Here is a 26565-nt window from a genome sequence, read left to right on the forward strand (position 1 = left end):
CAGATGTGCTTTAGGACAAAAATATTCAAAATTTTTTAAGTGTCAATAAAATTCTGACCTTCAAGTCGAGCGGTCACAAAATAGGGAGGCTCACAGCACATATACACAGACCTTGAGCATATTAAAGACAAAATTAATGCAGAAAACACAAGATATGACCTTCCTTTCAATTGTGAATGACATTTCTTTTGGTCATGTATCGCTGTTGCCATCAATACAGTCCCAGCATGACACTTTCAAAATAATTTTTTAAAGAAAAAAAAAATAAAAAAAGACTCCCTGAAGATGTTGACATGCAGGAAATATCAAAACAGTTTGCTTATATATATATATATTCTATTTAGAAAGAGAGACATAAATGTATTTCTATAACTAAAATAAAATATTAAAAAGTAACAAAGGCCTTGAAGGTTGCTGGTGTTCACATTCTAGAGAGCGTTTGATTGGTCAAATCTATATGCAATCTATATTGATGCTTCAAAGACAACAAATATTTACTTAAAGTTACATTTTGATTACAAGGAGTTTTCAAACGGTTGTAGTTTCACACTAACAACTTTCAAGCATTCAGGTTGGAATCACAGAGGACGTTATAAAACAGTCAAATACTGAAAGTAGCAAGTATTTATTCAAGGTAAAATTATTTACATTGTAACCAAAGACAACAGCCTGGAAAATGGTACAAATTGTTTCCTTTAATATATATATATAATATTTATATATTTCTTGTAATTGTACTTTTACATTTATCTAAAATAATACAATAAGGGGGGGAAAGTATAAAATAAAGAAAATTTGGTGAAAGTAGTCTAGCAGTCTAACATCAAATATGTACAGAAATATTTACAATTAAAAGAAAAAAAAAATAATAAATTCAGATCTGTAAATTAACTTATCGTAAAACGTGCTTCAGTTTTACAAAATAGAACAAGCTTTACTCCATATGGCTCTGCTTCAGCAAAGATTTGAAAGGAATAGAAGACACTTTTGCTTAGTTCGGTCTGAAAAACGATGCAGTCTTTTTTTTTTTTCCTCGAAGACCTTTCAGCAGCTTCCAGCCATTCTGCAGACATACACGGGGTGGAATTAAAATGTTTGAAACATAATTAAGAAACACATTTTCCTGAATCGCATCAAAAGATAAAGAAAATAATTCATAAAATTATAAAACAATAAATCTCAATTCCATTATATTTAGATTATAATTAAATTAACAGCTGGATGAGCATTTTGATGGAGTCATTCATGAACTCACTAAAACACTAAGTGCTGTCTTTTTTTAACATTAAAATGGAGCTCACACAGCATAGTCTACAGAACTAATGAAATAAATTAAAAAATTACATTAAAAAAATTTATCTTTTTTTTTTCCAAGGGTAATGTAAGGTGGTGATTCGTCACACAGAGAAGAGTTTAAACTGCAGAAGCCAGTGGATGATCAAAGGAGCAATGAAAATAAGCCAGAACCCCCTACAATTCTTCCCTAGATATCCAGACAAAAATCATCAATTTTTTGCTTAGTGTGTAGTTTTTTAAAGAAATCAAACATAATAGCTTGGTTTCAGTATATATGTGAAATAAACAATGATTGAGATATGGACATAAAACATCTCATAATCATAAAACACTCTTTAAGCAGGACTACAAGAATCCCTACAGGAATCCACGGTTTCATGTTTGCAAGGTCTTTGTCTTTGGTTCATTAGGCATCTTAGGCTTTCTTCAGACTGGCAGCAAAAACTTTTTTTTTTTTTGCATATCTGGCTCAATTAGCATAGTTTATTTATTTTTAAGTCTAATTTTTATTTTTTTTTTATGTAATTTGGGACACAGCATGTACACTTCGGTTAAAAAAGTTTGGGTCCAGTATAATTTCTTTTTTTTTTAATAAAATAATTATTTTATTCAGCAAGGATGCATTCAATTAAAAAAGTCATGTGACACTGAAGACTGAAAAAATGACTGCTGAAAATTCAACTTTCCCGTCACAGGAATAAACTACATCTTAAAATGTATTCAAATAGAGCGCACTTATTTTGAATTCTAATAAGATTTCATAATATTACGGTTTTTACTGTATTTCTGACCAAATAAATGCAGCCTTGGTGAGCATAAGAGACTTCTTTCAAAAACATTAAACATAATCTAACAGACCCCAAACAGTATATATTCCTGAATGCATAAAATGCCTCTTAATGCTTATGTCATGAGCAGAGGCAAAGTTTCCAGTTTCTACAACTCTCAGTTATTGTGTAATAAATTATCTTACCTGTATAAAGTCTGTTCTAAACCTCAGATTTGAAAAGCAAAGCAGATTTGCATGCAGTGTGAACAAAGCCTCAGCCCTCAGTGTTTGAAATATCAACTATGTTACTAGGTTTAGTGTAAATCTTTACACTACAAACAGGGACAACTAGCTTAAAATCATTCTTTTGTTTCAAAACAGCTTAGTTTTTGTTTACATGAGGATCCGTGCTTCAAAAACCAAATATTAAGCAAACACAGCTGAGTGTGTGTACGTGTGTGAGCATGAGAGAAAGAGACAGCATTTGAAAAACACACAATGTAAAAACAAGTGAAAAGAAAGTAAGAGGGAAAAAAAAAAAAAACATGAAAATCTCTGCAGCGAGCCACTCAGGTGACGTGACGGTAGCGACTCTTAACCACCTTTACCACCGGATCTGCTGCCTCTTGTCCTGAAGGGCCTAAGGCACGTTGCCAGGTCCAGATTTATCCCACAGAAGAGGGGGAACTATGACACCTCTGCTAACAGCGCTCAAAATAATCAATCACCCGTGAGATAGATTTCTGTCCTGTGGTTCCGACAGAACACTGACGAGAGGAAAGAACAGAGAGAAGTTAAAACTGATTTAAATTTCACTGGCCAGACATGAGAGAACAGCCACACGTTTTATAACATCATTGGCCTTCTACACTTGGCACTACATTGCATGCATGGTGACCAGATCACAATTTAATAACACATTAAAATCCAGGTGCAAATACAGCCAAGACGCACTCTGATTGGACCACTGAAAATCACATTTGGATGCCTTTTCAGCATCTGCATTAGGGCTGCAACAATAAATCGATGCAGAATCGATTCGGGGACGGATTCTGAGATCTTCCGAATGCATCGCGATTCTCTCTGGAATCGATTCTGAGCTTAGATTTTTAGAGTTTTTATCCGCACACTCAAATGCTCATGAAGAAGTGCTGAAGAGCGCTTGTGCGTTCAGCTGAGTCATGAATGATTATTTTAGGTTCAAGTGTGTGCAATGATTTGGAACCAAGCCGAGTGCGGCATGCAGCGCCATCTGCTGTTCAGAACTAAGCTCAGAATCGACTAGAGAAAGAATCGCGATGCATTTGGAAAATCTCAGAATCGATGCTGAATCATTTCTCGATTCGCGATGCATCGATTTATTTTCCCCGCCCTAATCTGCATACAAGCAAGTAATATGTACTACAGAATTTGTATTACAATTAGAGCTGCACGATTCTGGATAAATTGAGAATCACAATTTTTTTTGTCTCAAATAGAGATCACGATTCTCCCACGATTCTGAACTAAACAAAATAATGTGTGGCAAAATATGATTGCTGCAGTCTATTCAAAAGTATTTAATTAATTTGAATGAAGTATTAAACATTTTAATATACACTACCAGTCAAAAGATTTTGAACAGTAAGATTTTTAATGTTTTTTAAAGAATTCTCTTCTGCTCACCAAGCCTGCATTTATTTGATACAAAATACAACAAAAGCAGTAATACTGTGAAATATTTTTACTATTTAAATAACTGCTTTCTATTTGAATATATTTTAAAATGTAATTTATTCCTGTGATCAAAGCTGAATTTTCAGTATCATTACTCCAGTCTTCAGAGTCACATGATCCTTCAGAAATCATTCTAATATGCTGACATGCTGTTCAAGAAACATTTTATTATTATTATATCAGCGTTTTTGAACGATTCTCTTGAATAAATGATTCATTCAATTATATATTTTTTAAGTCACTTTTCGCCACCTAGTGACACAAACGTTATGTGGCAATTACTTTCAAACACGGATTTGCTCTATTTTGGTTGCGCTACCATAGACATCAATGTTTATATCTGAATTATAAACTTTCATCCCAGTATTTCTGTGATAATATGAATGACTGTACGACAGAAATAATACTGTGTAGTTGAAAAGACTGTTTGTGAAGCGGTTTCTTAACCAAACATGGTAACTGCTCTCTGTGTGTAAGCGGCAGTACGAACGCAGATTTTAATGATCCGGTAAGACTTTGTCAAAGGTTTAATAGACACGGGAGAATCGTTGTCATTTAGAAATGAGATCGTGTGGTTGTCTGAACCGAGATCGCGATCTTTTAACGATTAATCGTGCAGCTCTAATTACAATTAATCATATTCTGGCATTTCAAAATGTTTTGTCATGCTGACATTTCCAGCGGTTACTAAAATAACATAACACTTGCCATTTTTAAATGTGCGATGCAAGGTGCAAAATGTTTGATATCATTGGTTGTACTTACCGTCAGATTCATGAAATTAAGGAATTTCTTCAGCATTTCAGTCATTATAGAGAAATCTCCCTTGGGAAGGTTTTCCCGTACGATTTTCACATTCATCTGAGAAAGAGAGAGAAAGGATATCATTTATTTATGGATGCACTGAAATTTCAGTCGCTAAAAATTGCATTTTTGTTTTTTGGCTGGAAGAGCTGAAAATATGAGCCGAAAATATATGGCATGCCGCAACACCCAGCCAGCAGTGTTCAGCACGCAGGTTTCACTCTCCCTCTAGCCGTCAACACTGCGTGGTGTGACGCTCCGCTCAATATTCCACTCTACGAATGTGTGTTCCATTCCATTGAGTTGCTCACGGCCCATGCGAACGCTCCACTCATGTACTCACTCATGCTCATCAGAAAAGTCCGTTCAAATAACGCACCGACAGGAAGTTTCTATGAAGTATACTTGTTCCTGTTTACAATAGCGCTACTCAGGCACGTGCACAGGTAGGGCTCAACCTGTGCAGAGCACATGCCCTTTTTTGTCCTTACACTCCGAAGTGCCCTTTTTTTCGTTTTTTTTTTTTTTCTTCTTCAATAAATCAATGCTATTGGTCACCCTTTACGTCTGTCTGTCTGTTTTACTAATATATTTAGCGAATGAAAGGTATTAAAAAGAGTTTGTGACTAAATCTTGTTGAATCCGCTCAAACTGTTAGTCAAACCTCATAACTCCACCCCGTCTTGACTGACTGAGTGCAGTGAACTGAAGTTCCACAGCAGAGCAGCTGAACGTCTTGCAAGGGTAAATAAATATCTTCTTGTTTGAAAAAGTACAGCGTTGTCTTTACGCAAGAAACACTAGTATGTCTACTGTTGGCGCTACTGTGCTGTAACATGGTGTAGTACAGGGCAACGCTGGTAAAATGACGCTACCCTCTCGTGACGCTATGCTCTGCTCATATGCTCTGATAATAATAGCTTTGCAGGACTATACATTATTTGGATAATTAAACAAAAAATCAGTCAAATCTGATTCTGTTGCATAGAACTGAATAAAAAGATTATATTGATATTTAATATTAATATATTTTCTGTCCAATTTTATTGTTACTTTCAATTAAAGTTTGGTTATATTCTAATAAAATATTAAATAATTATTAAAAAGCATTTTCGGTTTTCAGCGAAGTGCATCCAGAATTTTCATTTTTGGCCCGAATATATTTTTGATATATTTGATATATTTTTGAAAGACATCTCTTATTTCCACCAAGGCTGAATTTACAAATATTACAAATATTATTACAATTTAAAATAACTGCTTTCTATTTTAATTTATTTTAAAATGTAATTTATTCCTGTGATGGCAAAGCTGAATCTTTTAGCAGCCATTAATCCAGTATTAAGTGTCACATGACCTTTCAGAAATAATTACTGATATATTGCTTTGGTGCTCAAGAAACAATTCTTCCTATTATCAATGTTGAAAACCGTTGCTTTGCTTAAAGGTGACACATCATGAAAATCTGACTTTTCCAGGTTTGAAGTGCTATAATCAGGTACCCGGTGCATCTACCTACCAAGGAAACGTGAAAAAGATTAATCCAGTAACTTTGTTTTGGTAAGCCTTTTTCTGCAAGCGTCTGAGAAAACGAGCGCGTCAGATTTCGCTCCCTTGGTGACGTGGCAAAGGGATCACACTATAATATTACCGCCCCTTAATCTGTAAGTTTACACTCACAGCGCCATCATTTGATTTCGCAAGCGACAACAACGGCGTGCAGTTCTAATGCAATGGCGAAAGTTTGAGCAAAACATGCTAACTGTTCTGCCTTTGTCTGCACAGACAAGCACAGAACACTATTTAGAGTCCCAGCCTCAGAGGAGACAAGAGAGCAGTGCATTTATTGATTTATTTATTGTATATTGCTGCTGCCACACAGATCTAAAATAAACATGCGATTTATTTCCCAGCAGTTTACCTTCACAGACATAACCGACTGTATTTTGTAACTCGTGTGTTTTTAACGTAAACTTGTGTGAATTAGAAGTTAGTTTAGTACTCACATGCTGTGACAGCCGCTTTCTGTCCGTGTGCTTCGGATGTATGCGCTCAGAAAACCGTATATCAGAAGTTTAAACTCATATTTTGAGCTGAAACTTCACAGACACATTCTGGGGACACCATAGACTTATATTACATATTGTAAAAAGGGGCATAATATGTCTCCTTTAATATTTTTGTGGAAACAGTGATGCATTTTTTCAAGTTTCTTTGATAAAAAAAGTAAAAATAAAAAAAGTATTTGTAATAGATTTTTTGTAACTTACAAATGTCTTTACTCTCACTTTTGATCAATTTAATGCATCTTTGCTGAATAAGTTAAGTCTTTGCTCATTAAATTCTTTCCAATACACACACACACACACACACACACACACACAAATAAATAAATAAAAATCAAACAAAACAACAACATACTGAGCCCAAGCAGTAGTGTACATTTTTTACACTTTGGAGATCCTTAATAAATCCTTGCACATTTAATAACACATGACTTAATTTGGCTTTTTTTTTGTCACTGATCAACGGTAAAAAAATTGCCAAAATTCAAAAGAGATCTTCAAGAACAAAGCAACCAAATCTAATTTAAAAATTAAAAATACAGTGGGTACGGAAAGTATTCAGACCCCCTTCAATTTTTCACTCTTTGTTATATTGCATATTGCAGCTAAAATCATTTAAGTTAATTTTTTTTCCTCATTAATGTACACACAGCACCCCATATTGACAGAAAAACACAGAATTGTTGACATTTTTGCAGATTTATTAAAAAAGAAAAACTGAAATATCACATGGTCCTAAGTATTCAGACCCTTTGCTGTGACACTCATATATTTAACTCAGGTGCTAATTGAAGGGGGTCTGAATACTTTCCGTACCCACTGTACAACTGATTTTAAATGTATCTATGACCTTTAATGACAAACCTACATTATCAGTGGTATGATCATGTGTGTGTAGTCACAGGGTTCCAGCTGATTATAGTATAAATACCAGGGGTGTGGACTCGAGTCACTTGACTCGAGACTTGACTCGGACTCGAGTCCCAAATTTGATGACTTACGGCTCAACATAATTAAAGAAGCGTTGCGCTTGACTGGCAATAAGCCAGAGACTGCGTTCAAGGAGCGCTGGATAGGCTAGTATAAATTAAATACCATAAAACAAATAACAAATTACATAATTCGTCTAGTAGCGATCTCCGCTCGTGAAAAGCGCTGCCCTGTCCGTTTGATCGCTGCCCAGCAGACACACGGAGCGGGCATGAGAAACGAGAGGCACGGCCGCGATCACTTCACTGCTGCTCGCCTCATTATCACTGTGACTGCTGGTGTTAAATATTCCTCACTTCTTTTGTTTGTCCGACACCGAGGTGCACCATGAGTGACGGGTCCGCATCCCGCCACGACCCTCGCACTCTCCCAACTCGATGTGCTTTCAGTTTAATTTTTATTTGTAATAAACACCTCTCCGAGACCTGTTTTTGTCAGATCTCCACAGTTTTTGTTCGATCAGTTACATATTTTAATTGCATGTGCATTTTTTTTTTTTGTTCTATTAACCCTTAAATGCATGAATGTTTCACCAATCATTATTACATATTCTGGTCTTTAGCGACCTGGACCTATATATACAGCACGGATGGATCTTTAACTGCTGCAATAGCAAAAAACTCTCTTGATATTTTAAGAACAATTACAAAAGAATAAAATGAAGCATATATCGTTACCTTTTGAAACTTAAAAGGGTTCAGTTTGAGCAGATGATTTTACCATCGTTGTCATCGTCAGAGCGCACTTCCACAGTACATTCAGCACCTGCCTCACATTCACGATTTCAACCATATTCTCAAAACTAAATAAAGCATATTTCGTTACCTTTTGAAACTTAAAAGGGTTCAAGTGGAGCAGATGATTTTACCATCGCTGTCATCTTCAGAGCGCACTTCCACAGTACATTCAGCATCTGCCTCATATTCGCGATCTCAACCATATTCTCAAAACTATCGTTTTCAATGACTTCATATTCAATATTTTGATCACTGGCAGCTTATTCACCACATCCAGCATCAAATGACAGTGACATTTATATTTCATTGCATAGTATAGTAATTGCTCTGCAGTAAAGCCATTCAAACCACTTAAATTTTTGCTGATGATATTCGTTTGTTTTATGCCTGCGGTAATTATGAGTGAAACGTCACGTCATTATTGTGTATCAAACAGTGCCACCTTGAGGAAAAAAGATGCATTGCCGATATTGAGTCATCAGATATGTAAATGTAGTTGCGCAGGAAAAAATACTTACACATTTACATGTATACCTCAGGTCTCTAGCAACCCTATACACTTTTTACAAAAAAATAATCAGAAAACTGGCATTCTTTTATATTTTAAAATTTTTTTTCTTGTTATATTGTTTATAATAAATAGATTGAGGAATACTAAAAGTTGATGTCTAACTTAAAAAAATGAAGGAGGGAGAGGGTAGAGAATGATGTCCCGGGTCGCTAAAGACCAGAGGTATGCATTTAAGGGTTAAAATGATTTTGTCTTTGTTACTCTTAGTTATAAAGGATGGTAGCACAGCATTTTTGAATGATTGTCTTCATGAGTTTGTCTGCATCCATATTGCATGTTTCCTCTCACTTGCAAAGTATGCTTGCAGTTATTTCTTCTAGTTCTTTCAAAGCAGTTCTTTCTGCGTTTCCGCTCACATGTTTTTAAATCTATTTCACTGAGGTTCCAAATAATGGCTCATTGGCTTAGATATAATAATAATAATAATAATAATAATAATAATAATGTTTAATTTATATAGCGCCTTTCCTAAGCTCAAGGACGCTCTACAAGGTACACCAAAGCAGCAAATACTATATATTACACCTAGAAGCATATAGCTATTCTTAGTATGTTGCAGCTGTTATTTCTATGAAATTATGTTGTCTTTGTTATTCTGTTACAAATAAAATAGTTTACTGCTTATCCTATTTTGGCACAATCCCTAAATTGAACTTGAGTAGTTTTACTAAGGGCTCCCATGTCACATGAAATTGAACTATGTCAAATATTCTACCTGCCTTCCTGATATAAATTACTATGAATTTGATATGGTAATTAATACTGAGACACAAATTTGGGCAAAAGGCACTAATGACTTGTTTAAGACTTGAATCTTAAAGTTGAGGACTTGCAACTCGACTTGGACTTGCCTGTCTTGACTCGGAACTCGACTTGGGACTTGCCTGTCTTGACTCGGGACTTGACTTGGGACTTGTCTGTCTTGACTCGGGACTTGACTCGAGACTTGAATGCAAAGACTTGAGACTTACTTGTGACTTGCAAAACAATGACTTGGTCCCACCTCTGATAAATACACCTCTATCTGCAAGGTTCAACTTCTGTGAGCCATTATTGTGGCAGAACATAGACCATGAAGATAAAAAGAACACTTCAAGCAACTCCACGAAAAGGTAATTGAAAAGCACAAGGCAGGGGATGGATACAAGATGATTTCAAAATTCAACCCTGAGAGTACTGTTATATTAGGTAAGAAATAGAGTATTAGCACAGCTGTAAATCTACACATGACGACCCTGAGGGAGCTACAAGCTTCAGTGGAAGAGATGCAAGAGACCATGCAGAACTGTCACCCAGGTGCTTCACCACTCACAGCTTCATGGGAAAGAGGTACAGAGAAAGACACTGTTAAAAATGTCATATGACATCTCAGCTCGTTTTCCGAAAAGCATGTGGGAGACTCTGAATGCAGCTGGAGAAGGTTCTGTAGTCTGATGAGATCAAAAGATCAGGTTTTTGGCCATCAGTGTAAACATAATTTTGTGTGTAAGCTACACACTGAGCATCATCAGAAACACACCATCCTCACTGCGGATCATGGTGGTGACAGTATCATGCTTCTCTGCATCAGGCCCTAGAAGGCGTATCAGGGTTCAATGAATGCAACAAAATAGAAGGAAATTCTGAAGGAAAACTTGCAAGACACCAGCAACTTAGAAGATTTGTTCCCCAGCAAGACAATAAAGCCAAAGCTGAAGCAGCCAAGTCAGAATCTAGACTTCAACTGAGAAATTGTGAGTGGACCTGAAAAAAGGCTCCACTCAGGATCTTCATGCAACATGACTGAGCAGAGAAAATGCAGAAGAATTGCAGTGGCCAAATGTGCAAAACTGACAGAGACCCATCCACGCAGCCAAAGCTACATCTACCAAATACTTGTATACTTATGATTAAATACTTCTATAATTATGCAAATTATTACTTTGCATTAAATAACTGTAATAAAGTGACCAATTTAGAAGTAGAATTTGGCTTAACTTGGTTTCAACATTTTTTTTGTTGATCACTGTCAAATAAATTAAAGCAACTATATGTCTTTTTCAACTTGAAAAATCAGTTTCAAAATGATTCTGATGGGACTTCTAATAAGGTGAATGGATTTTGTTTCTTTCCCATGGTTCCACACAAACGTTTGCTCTGTGAGGGTGCGAGAATACAACATTGCATGAAAAGAGAGGACTGGTATATTTACCACAGTGAATTCCACTCACTTAATTGTAGGGGGCTCTAAAGTCACAAAAAATACACAAAACTACATAGTTGCTTTGGTTCAAAACTAACCCAACTAATTACCCAACTAACTAAGAATAACAGAAGTGATGCTCACCGGACTCTCCTGACATAAACACCCAAGGAGAAGAGCTGAGTATGACGCCACAATGCTGTCCTCCATGTGCTTCCCAGCATGCTGCAGGGCTGAAAAAGAAAGACAGGACGTTTACACAAAAGCTTCCCCCTACACAAGTACATAAAGTATATTATAACACACAGCAGGGTATCAAAAGACTATTTAAAAAAAACACACAAAAAAAACATTTTTTTGCATGAAAAACGTGAACCTGATGCAAAATCTGCATGGGGAAATATTTTGCTCTTATGCAAAATAGTCATAAGTCGAATCCAAACAAGTCACAACAAGTGTTTATTTGAGCCATATCAGTGAATAATTTGTACCTTTATTGAGGTCAAGCTCCTCTTCCTCCTCCTCTTTCTTGTCATTTGTGTCATTGGTTTCCGAGGCAACCCACTGGATCTCTCCAGATGTTTCTTTCCACTCTCCACTCTGGTCTGCCTGAGATTTGGGCGCCTCACTTATGAGGTCATCGGTCTGTGCCTCAGCTAGCACTGCCGCTTGTTCCCGTTCAAGAAAGAGCTACACAGACAAATAGAAACACTTGGTTTAGTTGGCCAATATCAGATTTAAGGATAAACACTTGAAGAGCCTTATGAAAGAATCTCGCAGACCAAACGTGGAGACTACAGTCACCTGAACTAGAGTAGCCAGCGCATTTGACGACTTTACTGTCGCGGGTTCCTTCTCGCCCTCTGTTTTATTCTCTTTTTGTTCGTCTGTCTTACTCTCCTCCTCTCCTTCTGTCTTCACGTCACTCTCCATCTTCACGTGTACCTCCGTCTCGATCATGTAGCTCAAGTCTATCTCCATCTCCACCAGACAGTGTCTGTTTCTGGCACTGTACTCCACCAGATTTATCAGTAGACCCAGACCCTGTGCACAGATAAAACACTGTCACACTTGACATTCTGATGTCAAAAACACCGGCACTTCAAAACCAAGTCAATACTAAAACTAATAGAACCAGTCAGTAGTACGGAGTACAAACTCAGTTCCAACTTCTTGACAAGAATTGCGTTTATTTAGATGCAGAACATCTTTACGACCACATCGAACGGGAGACTTTTCAGACGTGCACGCCAACTTCAACTCAGCGCCAGGCGCTAGTCAAACGAGCACGGAAAAGCTACAGGTGACGAGGGAGCTTCAGTAGAACAACAGTGAACTGCGGTCAGATGAGATTTTGTCAGGCCATGTCAAAACCAATTTTCCTGTCCTGTCAGCCGGTATACTATGCTCGTAGCACGTGCTCTTCAATTGCACGCACAAATGCGGTGGCACGCGCTGTATTATATTAAAGAGTTATATCATATTAATGCGCAAATGAAACTACGAAGATGCAATGTTGTAGTTATGTCGTCAGTTAAGTCATGAAGTTACTAAAAAAGGCAAATAAAGCTGCATTAAAACTGTGCATGCATGTAAGTATTTGTTATATATGAGTCAGATCTGCGTCATGTTCAGCAGCGGCAGCCAAATAACCAGCTGCTGTGATGTCTGTTAATCAAAGAACAAAAGAAAAAAAAAAGAACTTTAAGGACTCATCCATATTTAATTTAGAATTTAGTGTTTGACAACTTTCAATTCAATTTCTGTATATTTCCTACTTGCTGAAGGGCACAGGAAGCTAAATATGACATTTATTATAATGGGTTTATGTGAAGATTGTTTTAAGTTCACTAAAAGTTGTTATTTTTTAAAGTCTAATAAATGATATAATTGATAGCTCTCAATTACAGCTACTGTAATGCTGAATGGATATAGTAGTCAATTGTTAAATATTAGGTGGTAAAAAAGTATTTCCTAGAGACATCAGTAGTATTGATATCAGTGATACTCACCTTCAGAAATAAAAATAAGATGCCACTAAACAAATATTAAAAAATATACTGTCTTTATGTTGTTTCTACTTTAATTTGAAGATTTAATGTGAAATTATTGCAATATAAAAGTATATTGAAAAACTTTAATGTTAGGTGGGATTAATTGCGATTAACATTGACAGCACTAATATATACTGTATAATGAATAATATTATATTATGAAAAAATTCTATGTGATGAAACATTTTTATTGATATTTTTTAACTGATAATTTTTTTAATTGATATTTCTTAAGATGCAGGTCCGTGTAATTAATGTTGTGGGTTTCTCACCAGGACACGGATGTCAAATCTCTGCTCCTGAGGCAAATAGCGTGGGACCTTCAGAACAGAGTCCAGTGCTGTCTGTATGAGGCCATCCTGCTCACCGGTTTTAGTGCTGCCCCACTCTGAGGGGTCAGAGAGAGAGAGAGAGAGAGAGAGAGAGAGAGAAGATGTGAGGGTTATTTTACATTCTTATCTTAACATTTATACAACAAAGTTATTTTATATTGCTTCATTCTGCATTTACAAATACAGTACTTGGTGAGCACTGTATAAATCCTCTCTGTCACGCATCTAAAAGTGTCTCACCGTTATCATGTGTGAGGTTGAGCAGAACTCCGATAACGGCTCTCATACAATCCTCCACGGCCTTGCCCACGTTGCTATGACTACTCTGCGGGAGGGCGGAGCTTGATGAAGAGACCTCTCGGCTGTAACGCTGTATCATCTGCTCACAATGCCGCAGGGCCCTACACACACACACACACACACAAAGCACAACCTCAGAATGACAAAATGCCCTATCACACAAAGCAAAACTGCGTCATACTTTCTATATCATCACACACACCTTGCTGAGGATACTATGAGCTGGGACTCCTTGTGGGCGATCAGATAAGTCTGGTTCTCAGGATTATGGACTGTCACCTGGATGTGAAAGAGGAATATGTTTTAAATTAATTATACACTGAAATAACATGCATTTTCCTCAAGGGCAGTCAAAGGTATCGTATCAACTTGCAGTAAACGTTTTTAAAGCTGTTAATTAGCTTATTACTACATTTATTCAATTTTACATCATATCCGTTTCATTCTATTTGGTGCAATTTCCAAAAACTGATCAGATCTACAGAGTAAGTATCTCTAAGAAGAGGCCAGCAGCACCACTACAAATAAAATTAGGTCAATAAAGTCCATGTTATTATTTACTTACTGCAGGTTATTTAATTATTGCAGGTCCTTCTTTAAAGGAAATCAATTACAATTTTTATTTTATTAATTATTTCATTATTATCATCTGGTGTCCACTCACACTCTCCAGTACTCGTAAACAGCGCTCCGCTCCCCAGAGTGATGCCACCAGACTCTCTTTATCTTCTTCTTTACTCAAGTTCTCCACACACTCTTTAACTGAGGGCAAAAAAATATATATTTCTAGCCATTTCTTTCAACAAACATACAAATCAAGTACAGATATACTCAATTAGGGTACCTTTATCTACAATGTGGTCCAGTCCCCCAAGTAAACGCAGTTCTTCCTTAAACCAGTCTCCGGCTCGCTTCGACGTCAGAGACAGTAATGTCTCCATCGCTAAGTGACCCGTCTGAGATGCAAAAAGTAGCATCAAGCAGATGCACATGCAAAGTAAAAAGGAGTATTTTCAAAAGGTTATTTCAATTTTAAAACCGAAGCAGCACTTTACATTTGAGAGATTGCTAACGAAAATAGAGACTTCTTTCTGAAAGGCCCGTCGGTTCAGAAATGAACCCTAATTTTTTTATACTAACACTACCATTCAAAATTTGGGGTCAGTAAGATTTTTATTTTTTTTTATTCAGCAAGGATGCATTACATTTATCAAAAGTGACAGTAAAGACATATAATTGTATAAAATTGTATAATCGTTCTATTCCAATTAATGCTGTTCTTTTTAACTTTCTATTCATCGAAGAATCCTAAAAAAAAGTGCCCCAGTTTCCACAACAAATTAGGCTGCACAACTGTTTTTAACATAAATAAGAAGGAATGTTTCTTGAGCAGCAAATCAGCATATTTGAATGATTTCTGAAGGATCATGTGACACTGAAGACTGGAGTAATGATGCTGAAAATTCAGCTTTGCTATCACAGGAATAAACTACATTTCAAAATATATTCGAATACTTTTAAATTGTAATAATATTTCACAGTCTTACTGTTTTTTAAATCATACAAATCCCTAACTTTTAAAAAGTAGCGAATGTAAAATTTGTCGAAATTAAAAATACTATGTATCAAAGACTGCATTTGATTTCCTATGCTTTTTTTTCGCTATTCAGTCTACAAACAGCTAAACATAAAAACAGATTTTTGCTGCCCGTCTGAACAAAGCCAAGGTGAATGGAAGAACATTTCCTCTAAAACATTCACTGGTTTTCTGTGTCAGTTCTGACATCAAAGGTGTGAGAAACAGAAGTCACTCACTGTGATGTTTTCTAGGTCCAGATGTTTGTTGTGGACTGTTTCACAGAGTTTGCGGATCTTCTCTTTAACTCGACTCATCTCTTTAGCTGTTAACTGGTCTGCTACAGAGTCATCCTGCTCTAGTTCCAGCAGCCTGATCATCAGCTCCAGACAGGACCGGTCCAGATCCATATTTAGCCGGTCTCGGCTCAGTATGTACATCAGAGACGCTGTGCAAAGAGCCAGGTTCTACCAGATCCAGAGGAACGACAAGAGAGAGAGAGAGAGAGAAGAAAAATGTTCAGAATATCTTATCTTAACTTTTAGGAGTACAGTACGCCAGCATATAGATGGCCTCAAGAGATAACAGACATGAACTTAATGCCACAAAACTTTCAAAAACAAGTCACTTTGCAATAAAAAAAACATTGCTTTACTGCAAGGCAAGGCCTCTAGTGACTTGCTTTATTCTAAACATCTGTCTTGACTCATTAAGTGGATTTAATTTATTTTTACTGAACATCCTTCAACACACAAATAAATTCAAGTCAATCCGAAAGAGTCAAGGCAAACATTCACGCTCCATCTGTGTAAATTGAACTAACGAGATTCACAGAGTAACGGCTCAGCTTCTGTTTGCGTTTCTCCCTTGTCTGCCGGCGGAGATGATTACATCTCCAATTAATGTATACTAATGAAGTAAACAAACTGTTTCTCCACATAGCACTGTAGCTGTGTTCATAATGATAGAGCTGTGACAGTTTGGAATGATGCTTGGTTATACAGATTAGTTGGTTTTTTTAATAAATTAACGACAGTTGGTGGTTGCATGACTGGTTTGTTGGTTAGGGGCTGATTGAGACACTTACCGGGTGCTGTTGGGCATCACTGAGCATCTTAAAGACCTGGGCCACCTTCCCTCTGGCCCTCAGGTGCATGCGGAAGCTCGGCATGGCACAGCGCGTGGCCAGACTGATTATACTGCAGTCAAAAATGAAGGAGGAAAAAAGGATTAGTGGTTTTTGTTATAAACGTGTCTTTGTGTGTGAGAACGCTTTTTAAAGAACATATATATACATACATATATACAGATGGCAATATACGGTGAAAATTCTTATTTGGGTCATATTCCAAGACGTAGGCTAGAATCTGCGATTGTGAGTACAGTAAATATCCACACCGGTGCGGTGACTGACTGCCACACATACTCTTCAGAACATTAGATTCATCCGCCCAACTCACAACCCACGCAAGCTAGATAATTACGCACACAGCTGCAATTCCAGGTTTTCAAACAGAGATGGCGACAAAGAGGCAAAACTTACGGACTGCAGCTTTAACTAAAACTATTAAAGAGTGTTAATTAAAATAACGCTGACATAAAACACAATATAAATATCACATTAAAACACTTAAATGGAAATGAGAAATGTTGCTGAAATAAAATAAGCTGAAGTACTAAAATTACTAAAACTGAAATAAAAAATTAATTAAAGTTAAATAGAAAACAAACAAAAAAATGATACAAAATGACAAAAACACATACAACTACTAAAACTTAAAACAAAGAAAATATTACTAAAACAAAAAAGAAACTATAAAATAAAACAAAAAAATAAAAAGTTTACAATATAAATAAATACTAAAAGTGTAACGTTACACATATTCGTACTGAAAATGGCTCTTTCGTTGACATAAATCGGTCATAAAAACAAGTTAAGACAGACACTGTGAAAATGATTACATTTCAACAACGAATTGGAGTCGAAAGTAATTTTATAATTAGATTTGGAAGTTAATGAACATGTAGATGCTTTTATTTTTTTATTTTTTTCTCTAGAGTGTTGATTATTATATCTTAAAATAAATAGCGGCTGAATACAATAGTTTGGGCTTTGTTGTTTATTTTAACCTTTAATACGATGTGCAACAGGGCTCCCTATACAGTTTGTAGCATTAGATGAGATAGATTTTTTAAATATAATTTCATATAATTTATTTTACTTAAAGACAGAGCCGAAATTTGTTCAGTAAACCATTGCTTAATGAAAAGGAAAAAAGCAATTTTTATATTTAATTCCACCCCGCCGTACCGAAACATCATTTTTGTGAACTGTTACACCCCTAATAAATACTATTATAGCATATAAATAATACTTAAGAAACAACAGCATGTTGCAATTTGCAAAGAAAGATTTAGGGTTGTACTGAACCACTTTCATAGTTGAAATCATTATCTGCGATAATTCACAGCAAATTACAGCTGTGATACATAGGCATGAGTAGGGCTGCACGATTAATCGAACGCGATTAATCGCGATTGTCATGCACATTTTGTCAGTAAAGCCGGTTCTGTGATTCGTAGTAAATCTCCATCACCTGCTTTCAGGTGGAGCAGCATTTACTACACAGAGCCGTAGTTCTCTGACAAGCTATGCAAAATCGCGTTCATAATCGCAGACGATATAATCGTAGGATTATGAAATCGAAGAAATCGTTCGTGATAATGACAGCTGTTTGCGTATCTTCTCAGTGAACTATGGCTCTGCGTAGTAAATGCTGCTCCATCTGAGAGCACGTGAAAATACCACATTTAATAACATGTTTTTACTCCAAACTCACTTCATAACGTCAGTCGAGTGTTTGAAATAAATCCTTCTGTGAGATGATGTGGCTTCTTAAACCGAATAATTAAGGCACACAATATTTCATTGTATTCTAAGCAGTGATAAAGGCTATGTCGATTAGCATTTCATTATAGATATTATTATAATTTTCATCATAATAAAGTATAAGAACTCAGATAAACCATATATTGCCGTAGTCCTGTGTTTATTAGTCACGTTGAATCAATGAAAGCAGTTAAATCTTCTGTTTATTCAGCTGCAGCGATCGGGGCATATTTAGATTTTCAGCGCGAGAGCGCCCTCTGGCCTTCGGATGGAGATTTACTACTGATCACAAAACTGTGCTTCACTGAAAGATACGCATGACAATCGCAGCTTTTGCCTAATCGTGTCGGGGCATATTTAGATTTTCAGCGCGAGAGCGCCCTCTGGCCTTCGGATGGAGATTTACTACTGATCACAAAACTGTGCTTCACTGAAAGATACGCATGACAATCGCAGCTTCTGCCTAATCACGATTTATTGCCTTTGCGATTTAATTTCGATTAATTGTGCAGCCCTAGGCATGAGGTTGCAAAACACCCAGAATACTCCTTTCAGAGTTTGTCTCACCTAAGGCAGCGTGTGTTGAGGGGTTGTGTGCTCTTCAGGCCCGTCTCCAGATACTCAAAGTCATCAGTGAACTCCTGATTCTCCCCAAACTCCACTACGTCATTAAAGTGTTTCACATGTTGGACCACCGTGTACAACTACACACACAGACACACAGGGCAAGGAAGAAACAGTTATATTAAAATATAAGCATGTCCTTTGTTCAAGTCAGTGTTGTAACTTAACTAAATCTTTAAAAAAAAAATGTTAATTGAAATAAAGATTAGATGAAAAACATTAATACTGGATGAAAAATGTAAAAGAACTAAATGAAATAATATAAGTTTAAGATGAAGTACTAAAATTACTAAAAGTGGAAACATTTTAGAAAGAATGATTTACATTATTTCCCAGATTGTATTGCTCACCTCCTTGTGCTCTTTCCTGCATTTTAGTGCAGTGACAATGTCCTGGTATGGCTCAGTGGGGATAGTGACAGACTTAATGACTTTAGGCGGAGGGGGTGGGGCTTTAAACACTCCATCATCTTTATGGGAGTTTGTGTCTTTGCTGCTGCTGGACACACTGGCCTTCTGCAAAACAACAACAACAACATCATTACGGTCTGCAAAGACAGAGGAAATGCATGAAGTTCAGAGGTCATGAACCGAGTACTTTACGTACAGGTACAGCCACAGTATGAGAGGAAGCAGAAGAAGGCACTTCCTCCGGCTCAGGTTGATTCCAGTGACGAGCATTATATACGGCTTTAGCAGGAGACTGCATTAAACACACACACAAAATAAACACAATTTTGTTATTTTAAAAATTCAAATGTAGCTTTATAATAAAGTTACTCTGTTTCTGCTAAAGCGTTTTTAGCTCTACTTTTTTTGGCCCACTGAAGATCTTGCGTCCGATCTCCTTTGACTTGTCCGATTGCTTTCCATGTCGGTCCTTCTGTGAGCCTGTAGCTCCTGTCTCATCCAGCGACTCCTGAGAATCTGACAACAGATTACAAAAAAAAAAAAAGAGACATCATGAATCCAGAGATAGCTCTACAAATAATCGTTATCCATAATTATAGTTTAAATTCCCATTAATGCTCTAATGAAATAACGTTTGTTTGTTTGTTTGTGTTTAATGCCATGCCAGCTTCTGTGGCTATTTTCATGGAAAGAAAATGTATGGCTAAATTATATCAGATTTTCACAATTTATTTTTGCTAAGAACTCTACTGTATTTGGTTAAGCTCTATTAAAAATCTCTTCAAAATAGTTAATTGAATAAAAAAAAAAAAAAAGTGTTCTCACATGGTTAAAACCAGCACAATCTAATAAAGCATGCTTCTAATTAAATAATGAAACCATGCATTAGCGAGGAAGTGAGTTTGTGAGTACCTGTACTTAGGCTGCTTTGACTCTGTTGACTCTCCTGCGAGTCGTTGATCTGGGGACTGCCCACGCTGGTTGTCAAAGCTTCCGTCACTGCTTTCTTATTCTTCTTTCTCTCTTTAGCTGAGTCGTCTTCATCCTCACTATCGCTCTCACTCAGGTCGTCAAAACCAAAGTATTTGATCTTGTAGCTGGTGCTGCCGGATGCAGTGGCGTCTCCATCTGCGTCCTGAGCCTCATTCTCCTCAAAGCCAAAAAACTCCAGTTTCGTCTCCTTTTTACTTTTACTCTGAGTGGGTCTGAACCTAAAAAAAATTATAAAGCGAGTATGAAAAGAGAAATCCAGATGACAATAAGCTAGTTCTCTGTTCTCAAGTTTTCTGCATCACAGCAAAATAAATCATATTAATCCATTTCTCACTGAGCAGTGGTGTGTGTATGCAAATTTTAAACCTTAAAGCTGTAAACCTTATCTTAAGTATGCGTATATTAAATCTTAAAGAGCAGGTCATATGGTATTTTAAAGTGTCCTAATATTGTCTTGGAGTCCCCTACAACAGGTTTAAATGCATCTAAGGTCAGAAAACATTGTCATTTTCTCAGAATATACATTTAATATTAGAGTCATTTGCCCCTAAAGCTGCACTAGGTATACATCACATATTAGCACAAAAACTTGGTATTTTGAGCACTCAATTGAAAATTTACACACAACGTATCAATCGTACTTACAGGTTGTGCTTCGGAGAGCTTGTTATTGACAATATCTTTATTTATCATGCACTTTTTTGATTAACAACTCTGCTAAAATCTAGCAGATTTTTTCATTTAAGGATAGCTACGTTATAAACTGCAAAAGAGATACTTTTCAAAAACCCATCCCACAGCTAAAGTTTAGCTGCTAAAATGTGAACACTTAAAACAATAATGGTGGATACGTTAGCCGAGTGCTAACGTGACTAACTGATGAAACAATACAGTTTGTAAACCAAAATATGTCTACTGTAATGTTTGAAGAACGCCAGACAAAAGACGCTCTGTGTCTTAACTTTTAATCAGAACACAGAACAGCTGTATCACAGGAGCACCAGCCTAACTAACTCGCTCGTCTCTACCGCATTAACCCTATAGCTGCCGGTGCAGTAAAATAAACAGCAATTTCACAATGATTATAAAGTCTGTGTGCTACACTACATTCTTTATTATTTAAATGAAGTGATTAGAACAACGTCAGTCTACATTAATCGACACATTCTTAGGAAATAGTGGATTCACCGCGAATTATCAGAACTACTTCAGTAAGACAGTAATATCGTGCTTTACCTGGAAACCTAAAGCTGCACTAGGTATACATCACATATTAGCACAAAAACTTGGTATTTTGAGCACTCAATTGAAAATTTACACACAACGTATCAATCGTACTTACAGGTTGTGCTTCGGAGAGCTTGTTAGTCCAAATTAAGAAGATAGAAGAAGCCAATGAAGATAAAAGCCAAGATTAGAGAAGCAGTCTTTGGTAAAATGACATGCACACAACAAAAGGATCGAATTGTATTTCTGTGGTATCCTTGAACACAGCGTCTTCTCAACATGATGTAAACACACTAACTAGCGGAAGTGTTTGTGGGCAGGTCAGACTCTGCTCGTATTTCGTGGGCAGGCGGGGATTATGCAAATGTCTTACCCAGTGACATACCGGTAACAGGCAAAAGATTCGAAAATATGACGACTCGTTAAGGCAATTCAGAATCGACTCTCTCTTTGAGAGACAATATCTTTATTTATTATGCACTTTTTTGATTAACAACTTTGCAGATGGTTTTCATTTAAGGATAGCTACGTTATAAACTGCAAAAGATATTTTTCAAAAACCCATATGACCTGCTCTTTAAATGATACAAATTATATATGAATAAATATATACTAAAGCATTATAAAATCCACAACGTTACATAAAATTGTATTGTTTAAATAAATGACCACTGATATTACTTGCTTCCAATATAAACCTAATCAAGCAAATTAAAACTTCCTAAAAAAAGAAAACACAACTAAAAAGACTTGTTTTGATGAATCAAGAGAGTGTTTATATTGTACCTGGTAGGCTTGGAAGGTTGTGTGTCTGATTTCCTCCGAAAGGTTCCTGCCTCTCCTATGTCAGCTTGCGCTGGGCTGGCAAAATCATCCACGCTCCTTTCTATTGAGTCCTGGATAGTCACATTACACACGGACACACAGGACGGGTGAAGAACCGTGTAGTCCCTCACCCGGCCCCGACCTGCAGGCTTGACCTCAGAACTCCCAGCAAGCCCTGCAGCAGTGCTCTTCACCAGTGCAGAAGCTGGTGTTGAGCTCACAGCAGGAACTGGTGCGTCAATGGCTCCAGAACTATCCGTCCCTTTATTCCGTGGCCGTCGGTACACTCTGTCGCTGGATGGTTTAAGAAGCGGAAGCTGCTCAAAGTCAACAGGTTCCACTGGAGGTTCAGGTTCAGCAGGGCACTGTTCTGAGCTCTTGAGCCCATCAGAAGAGTTTCCAGCCTGGGTAGAACTCCCCTCACCGGCCCCTGGAGGAGAGTCCTCCCCGAAAGAGTCCCAGTCAGAGATGTTTCTACTGTGGGTTTTTAAGCAGGAGATCTGGGAGACTGGTTTGCTTACTGTGACACTGGATCTGCTCCAGGCTCCTACAGTACCAGTGACATGCGATGAGGCTGGAAATGTTGTAGCTACAAAAAATTATAAAAAAATAAATAAATAAATAAAATTGTGGTTAAAACAAGTGTTGGTTTTTTGTGAAAAATGCAATCCTAAAATAGTGGAACATCAAACCACAACTTTGTTATATAAAATAAGTCTTGTTTGAATATATAGCAAAATAAAAAAAATACATATGTAAAATCGTAAAAACTGTATTTTAAATATATACTATATGCAATATAATTAATTTTAAAATAAAACAGTTAAATAGTATTGTTTAATTATAAGTAATAGCAAAAAATGCTTATTACATATATTTATATTGTTGAAATATAGCCTATATAACATTACAAAAAATATATAATGCTATCTAAAATTATACTGTCTAAACAAACTATAGCAATATAAAAAAATTATATCAAATAGTACATCAAACAAAAATAACAAATGTGACAACCCTGAATTCTTTAAGGGATAGTTTACACAAAAATCTACATTCTGTCATCATTTATTCACCCTCACATCATTCCAAACCTGTATGATTTACTTTCTTCTGTTGAACACATTGAGCAGAATTCGAGAAACGGATTGTGAACGAGTCATTCAGCGGTTTTGTGAACTGGATCAATCAATTAATTGAAAAGATAGGACCTAAAAGAACATCTAGTTCACAAATCAGATATCACAACTTCTCTCATGAATCCTACAAGGGGAAAAAAAAGATTTTCGGTGAACAATGACTTTAGAAGACCCGGGAAATAGCACACTGGTCATATGGACCAATTTATGATGGTTTTATGGTGCCTTTGCATCTTTCTAGAAGCTTGAAAGCTACATTCTCCATTCACTTCAACTGCATGGAAAAAAGCGACCAGCACAATCTTCAAAATATCTTCTTTGTGTTCCACAGAAGAAATAAAGTCATACAGGTTTGGATCGACGAAAGGGTGAGTACATTTCCTTCAAGCCCCATAATAAAAGTTTCCACGTACGTAGATATAATTATTACTATTAGAATTTTTATGGTCCTTAGAGGGTTATCACAACCTAAGTCCTTGTTTCACTGCTCCTCTAAGGGTTGTAATTAGCCTTGCTAAAGAGCCGAGGGAAAGTGTGGAACTGCATAGGGCTGAAAATATCCTGCTGAGCCCCAGAGTCCATGCTAGTGTGCTTACACGAGCCCCTCGACTACAGAGCGAAGACTTCAGCAGAGCTACTGCTATTCTCAGCATTGAATAAAACCAGTATAACCTGCTGCAGAAAGACAGAGTGACAGACTACACCCCACCATAGCACAATGGTGAGGTCATCATAATGACTCAGACATCATAATATGGATCTGACTAAAGTGATCTAGGTCATATTCAGTAACCTGTAATATAGCAGCCTAACCAGTAAAGCACCCTAAATTACTCCAAAGCCAGGTGCTTGGGCTCATTAGAACAATGGCACAGGCACAATAATAATTGTGTCATGATGACATCATTTCTCGTGTGATAATGACTGTCCGGAAGTTAAAAGAAACTGCAAAGCCATAATGTGAATTACATTACAGACACACTCAGTGGCACCTATTTCACCCATAAATTCATTCATTTACTCCTCTTCATGTCATTTCAAACCCATAAGATTTTTTTTCAGATCTTTGGAACACAAATTGAGATATTTTTAATATCCTCTCATTTTCACCCAGCGATTGTGTCTCTCCAGCAGACTTGGATTAAACTGCTTGATTCATATGGATTACTTTTAAAATGTCTTAATAAACTTTATGCAGCTTAAAAATTTTAGCTTTGTGAACCATCAATGGATGGACAAAAATGATGACAGAAAATCTTATAGCCAAAATTCAAATCATTGTTAGTGGAAAATACTTTTTTTTTTTTTTTCAATAATGGATTTATGAGAGAAGTAACAATTTCTGATTTGTGAACGAGAGTGTGATCTGTCCAATCAATTGGTTGATCCAATTTACAAAACCGCTATCATTTTGTGTAAGGTTTTGTATCATTTACGATCCAGTTCTTGAGTTCTCACTCACTGCGTTCCAAATGGGATAAATCCTCCTTCGGAGTGAGAGCAATCATGGCCACCATATTAAAGGGTCATTCCAAACCGAAGTGCTCAAAACTGGCCACTTCAAAGGGCCCTTCAGAATGAAGAATTTCGAAGGGTATAATTGATGGACACTTTGCTCTCATGAACTCTCCCTTTAAAGATCTTTCTCAGGTAATTAACATGTTTCTGCATGAATAGTGTGTTCCAGCAAAGCAAACTTTGCCGATTACTTAATTTCCTACCTGGGCTATTCATACCAACCACCCTGGTGCTGATGTTTGGGCTGCTGCCCAAGGTGGAAGTACCCACCGCAGTCACCGCTGTGCCTTGACTGGACTTTTCTGCCTGGGTCTTCAACTGCTCGTTCCCGGATCCTGCTGCATCTGAGCCCGACTCAGATTGTGGAGTAACTCTGGATGTGACAGTTTTGGATTCATCGTCGCTATCAAAGCCAAACGGGTCCTCTGAGCTGTCGTCATCATCAAAGCAGGGTCGTTTAGTCAGCTCAGGAACCTCTGGCTTGAACGAGGGCCGTTTGACCCCCAACTGTGCCTTATAGGTGGTCTCTCCCCATTTGGTGCTAAGCGTAGCTTTCTTATTAGAAAACACTTCGTCAAACTTCGAGCTGGCCTCTCCTCCCTTCCGTGTATATGTTTTACTAAATCTGGATGTCATGTTGATGTTTGTTACATATTCTCTATAGGGAAACAGAAGACATGGAGGAATTAAAGGTCATGTCAATATCTCAGCATGTAGGATCAAACAGAAGATTTGTACATATCACACCTTGTTTTAAAAGCTACAATGGGATTGAAACAGATAAATATGCAATAATACATTCAGTTTAACCCAATAAAGCCTACTGTATCATATTTAATACATACATTTCTAAGTCCACTAAATTATCAACATGATAACATGTTGCACACAATCTACCACATGCCTTCAGCACTGTGAATGTTCAATCTTTTTTAACAAGTAAAAAGCCTCTTAATACATTTTTTTTTTACATCTTCCGGTTGTGATACATGTGCCTATGTGCTGTAAAACACACTTTATATTTTTTTAACAATAACCTTTATATTGTTTGCAATATTTCAAAATTTGCAACTTAGGCTTGCTTGATTATGCATGTTTTTTTTTCCATGTTTGAATGTAAGAATCAACACAACGATACAAGAGGCATTTGAGGAATGTTTATTTGTACATCTATCATCATCATATTGTGTTTTAATATATGTTTTGCCCCCTACAATTAAAATTAAGAGCTTTGATCATAAAACTAAACATTTTAATATTGTCTCGATACATTTTAAGTACTGTTATACGCCTATAAAAATCTCATTGATTTACATTATACTCTATCAGAATTTAATCTTACTTTTCACCATATAAATAACATCTGCACCAAACTGTATATTTTTTGCTCAGTTTGGGTCTCTGAATAAAAAAAAAGTAATGTTTTTCCACAAGCACTATATATTCTCACTATAATACTACATGGGCCATAACCATCTTCAAGAAACGACTAAAAACACATCTGTTCCACCTTTATTTGACCCTCTAACTCTAGCACTTTCTATTC

General features: G+C 36.7%; 1 protein-coding gene across 3 annotated transcripts in view; it reads right to left on the minus strand.

Moving 5' to 3' along the window:
• Window positions 1–773: 773 nt before the first annotated feature.
• LOC107654856 (wings apart-like protein homolog) overlaps window positions 774–26565 on the minus strand; it is a 27591-nt gene continuing 1799 nt past the window's right edge. The window contains exons 2-20 of one of the 3 annotated variants that reach the window (XM_016442140.1): window positions 25223–25677; window positions 22324–22951; window positions 20230–20528; window positions 19718–19833; window positions 19514–19609; window positions 19258–19419; window positions 18851–18987; window positions 16481–16592; window positions 15633–15860; window positions 14662–14773; window positions 14482–14579; window positions 14020–14096; window positions 13758–13918; window positions 13458–13573; window positions 11936–12175; window positions 11623–11821; window positions 11276–11364; window positions 4547–4642; window positions 774–965 (exon numbers count right to left, since the gene is read on the minus strand). In XM_016442140.1, coding sequence (XP_016297626.1) covers window positions 888–965; window positions 4547–4642; window positions 11276–11364; window positions 11623–11821; window positions 11936–12175; window positions 13458–13573; window positions 13758–13918; window positions 14020–14096; window positions 14482–14579; window positions 14662–14773; window positions 15633–15860; window positions 16481–16592; window positions 18851–18987; window positions 19258–19419; window positions 19514–19609; window positions 19718–19833; window positions 20230–20528; window positions 22324–22951; window positions 25223–25655 — 3477 coding nt within the window. In that variant the 5' untranslated portion in view covers window positions 25656–25677 and the 3' untranslated portion in view covers window positions 774–887. Of the gene's footprint in view, window positions 966–1995; window positions 2833–4546; window positions 4643–11275; window positions 11365–11622; window positions 11822–11935; window positions 12176–13457; window positions 13574–13757; window positions 13919–14019; window positions 14097–14481; window positions 14580–14661; window positions 14774–15632; window positions 15861–16480; window positions 16593–18850; window positions 18988–19257; window positions 19423–19513; window positions 19610–19717; window positions 19834–20229; window positions 20529–22323; window positions 22952–25222; window positions 25678–26565 lie in introns of those variants that run through there. The other 2 variants (XM_016442139.1, XM_016442142.1) reach the window with 2 other exon arrangements.

The sequence above is a fragment of the Sinocyclocheilus anshuiensis genome, unplaced genomic scaffold, assembly GCF_001515605.1.
Source record: "Sinocyclocheilus anshuiensis isolate Anshui unplaced genomic scaffold, SAMN03320099.WGS_v1.1 scaffold335, whole genome shotgun sequence".
NCBI classification, from domain to species: Eukaryota; Metazoa; Chordata; class Actinopteri; order Cypriniformes; family Cyprinidae; genus Sinocyclocheilus; species Sinocyclocheilus anshuiensis.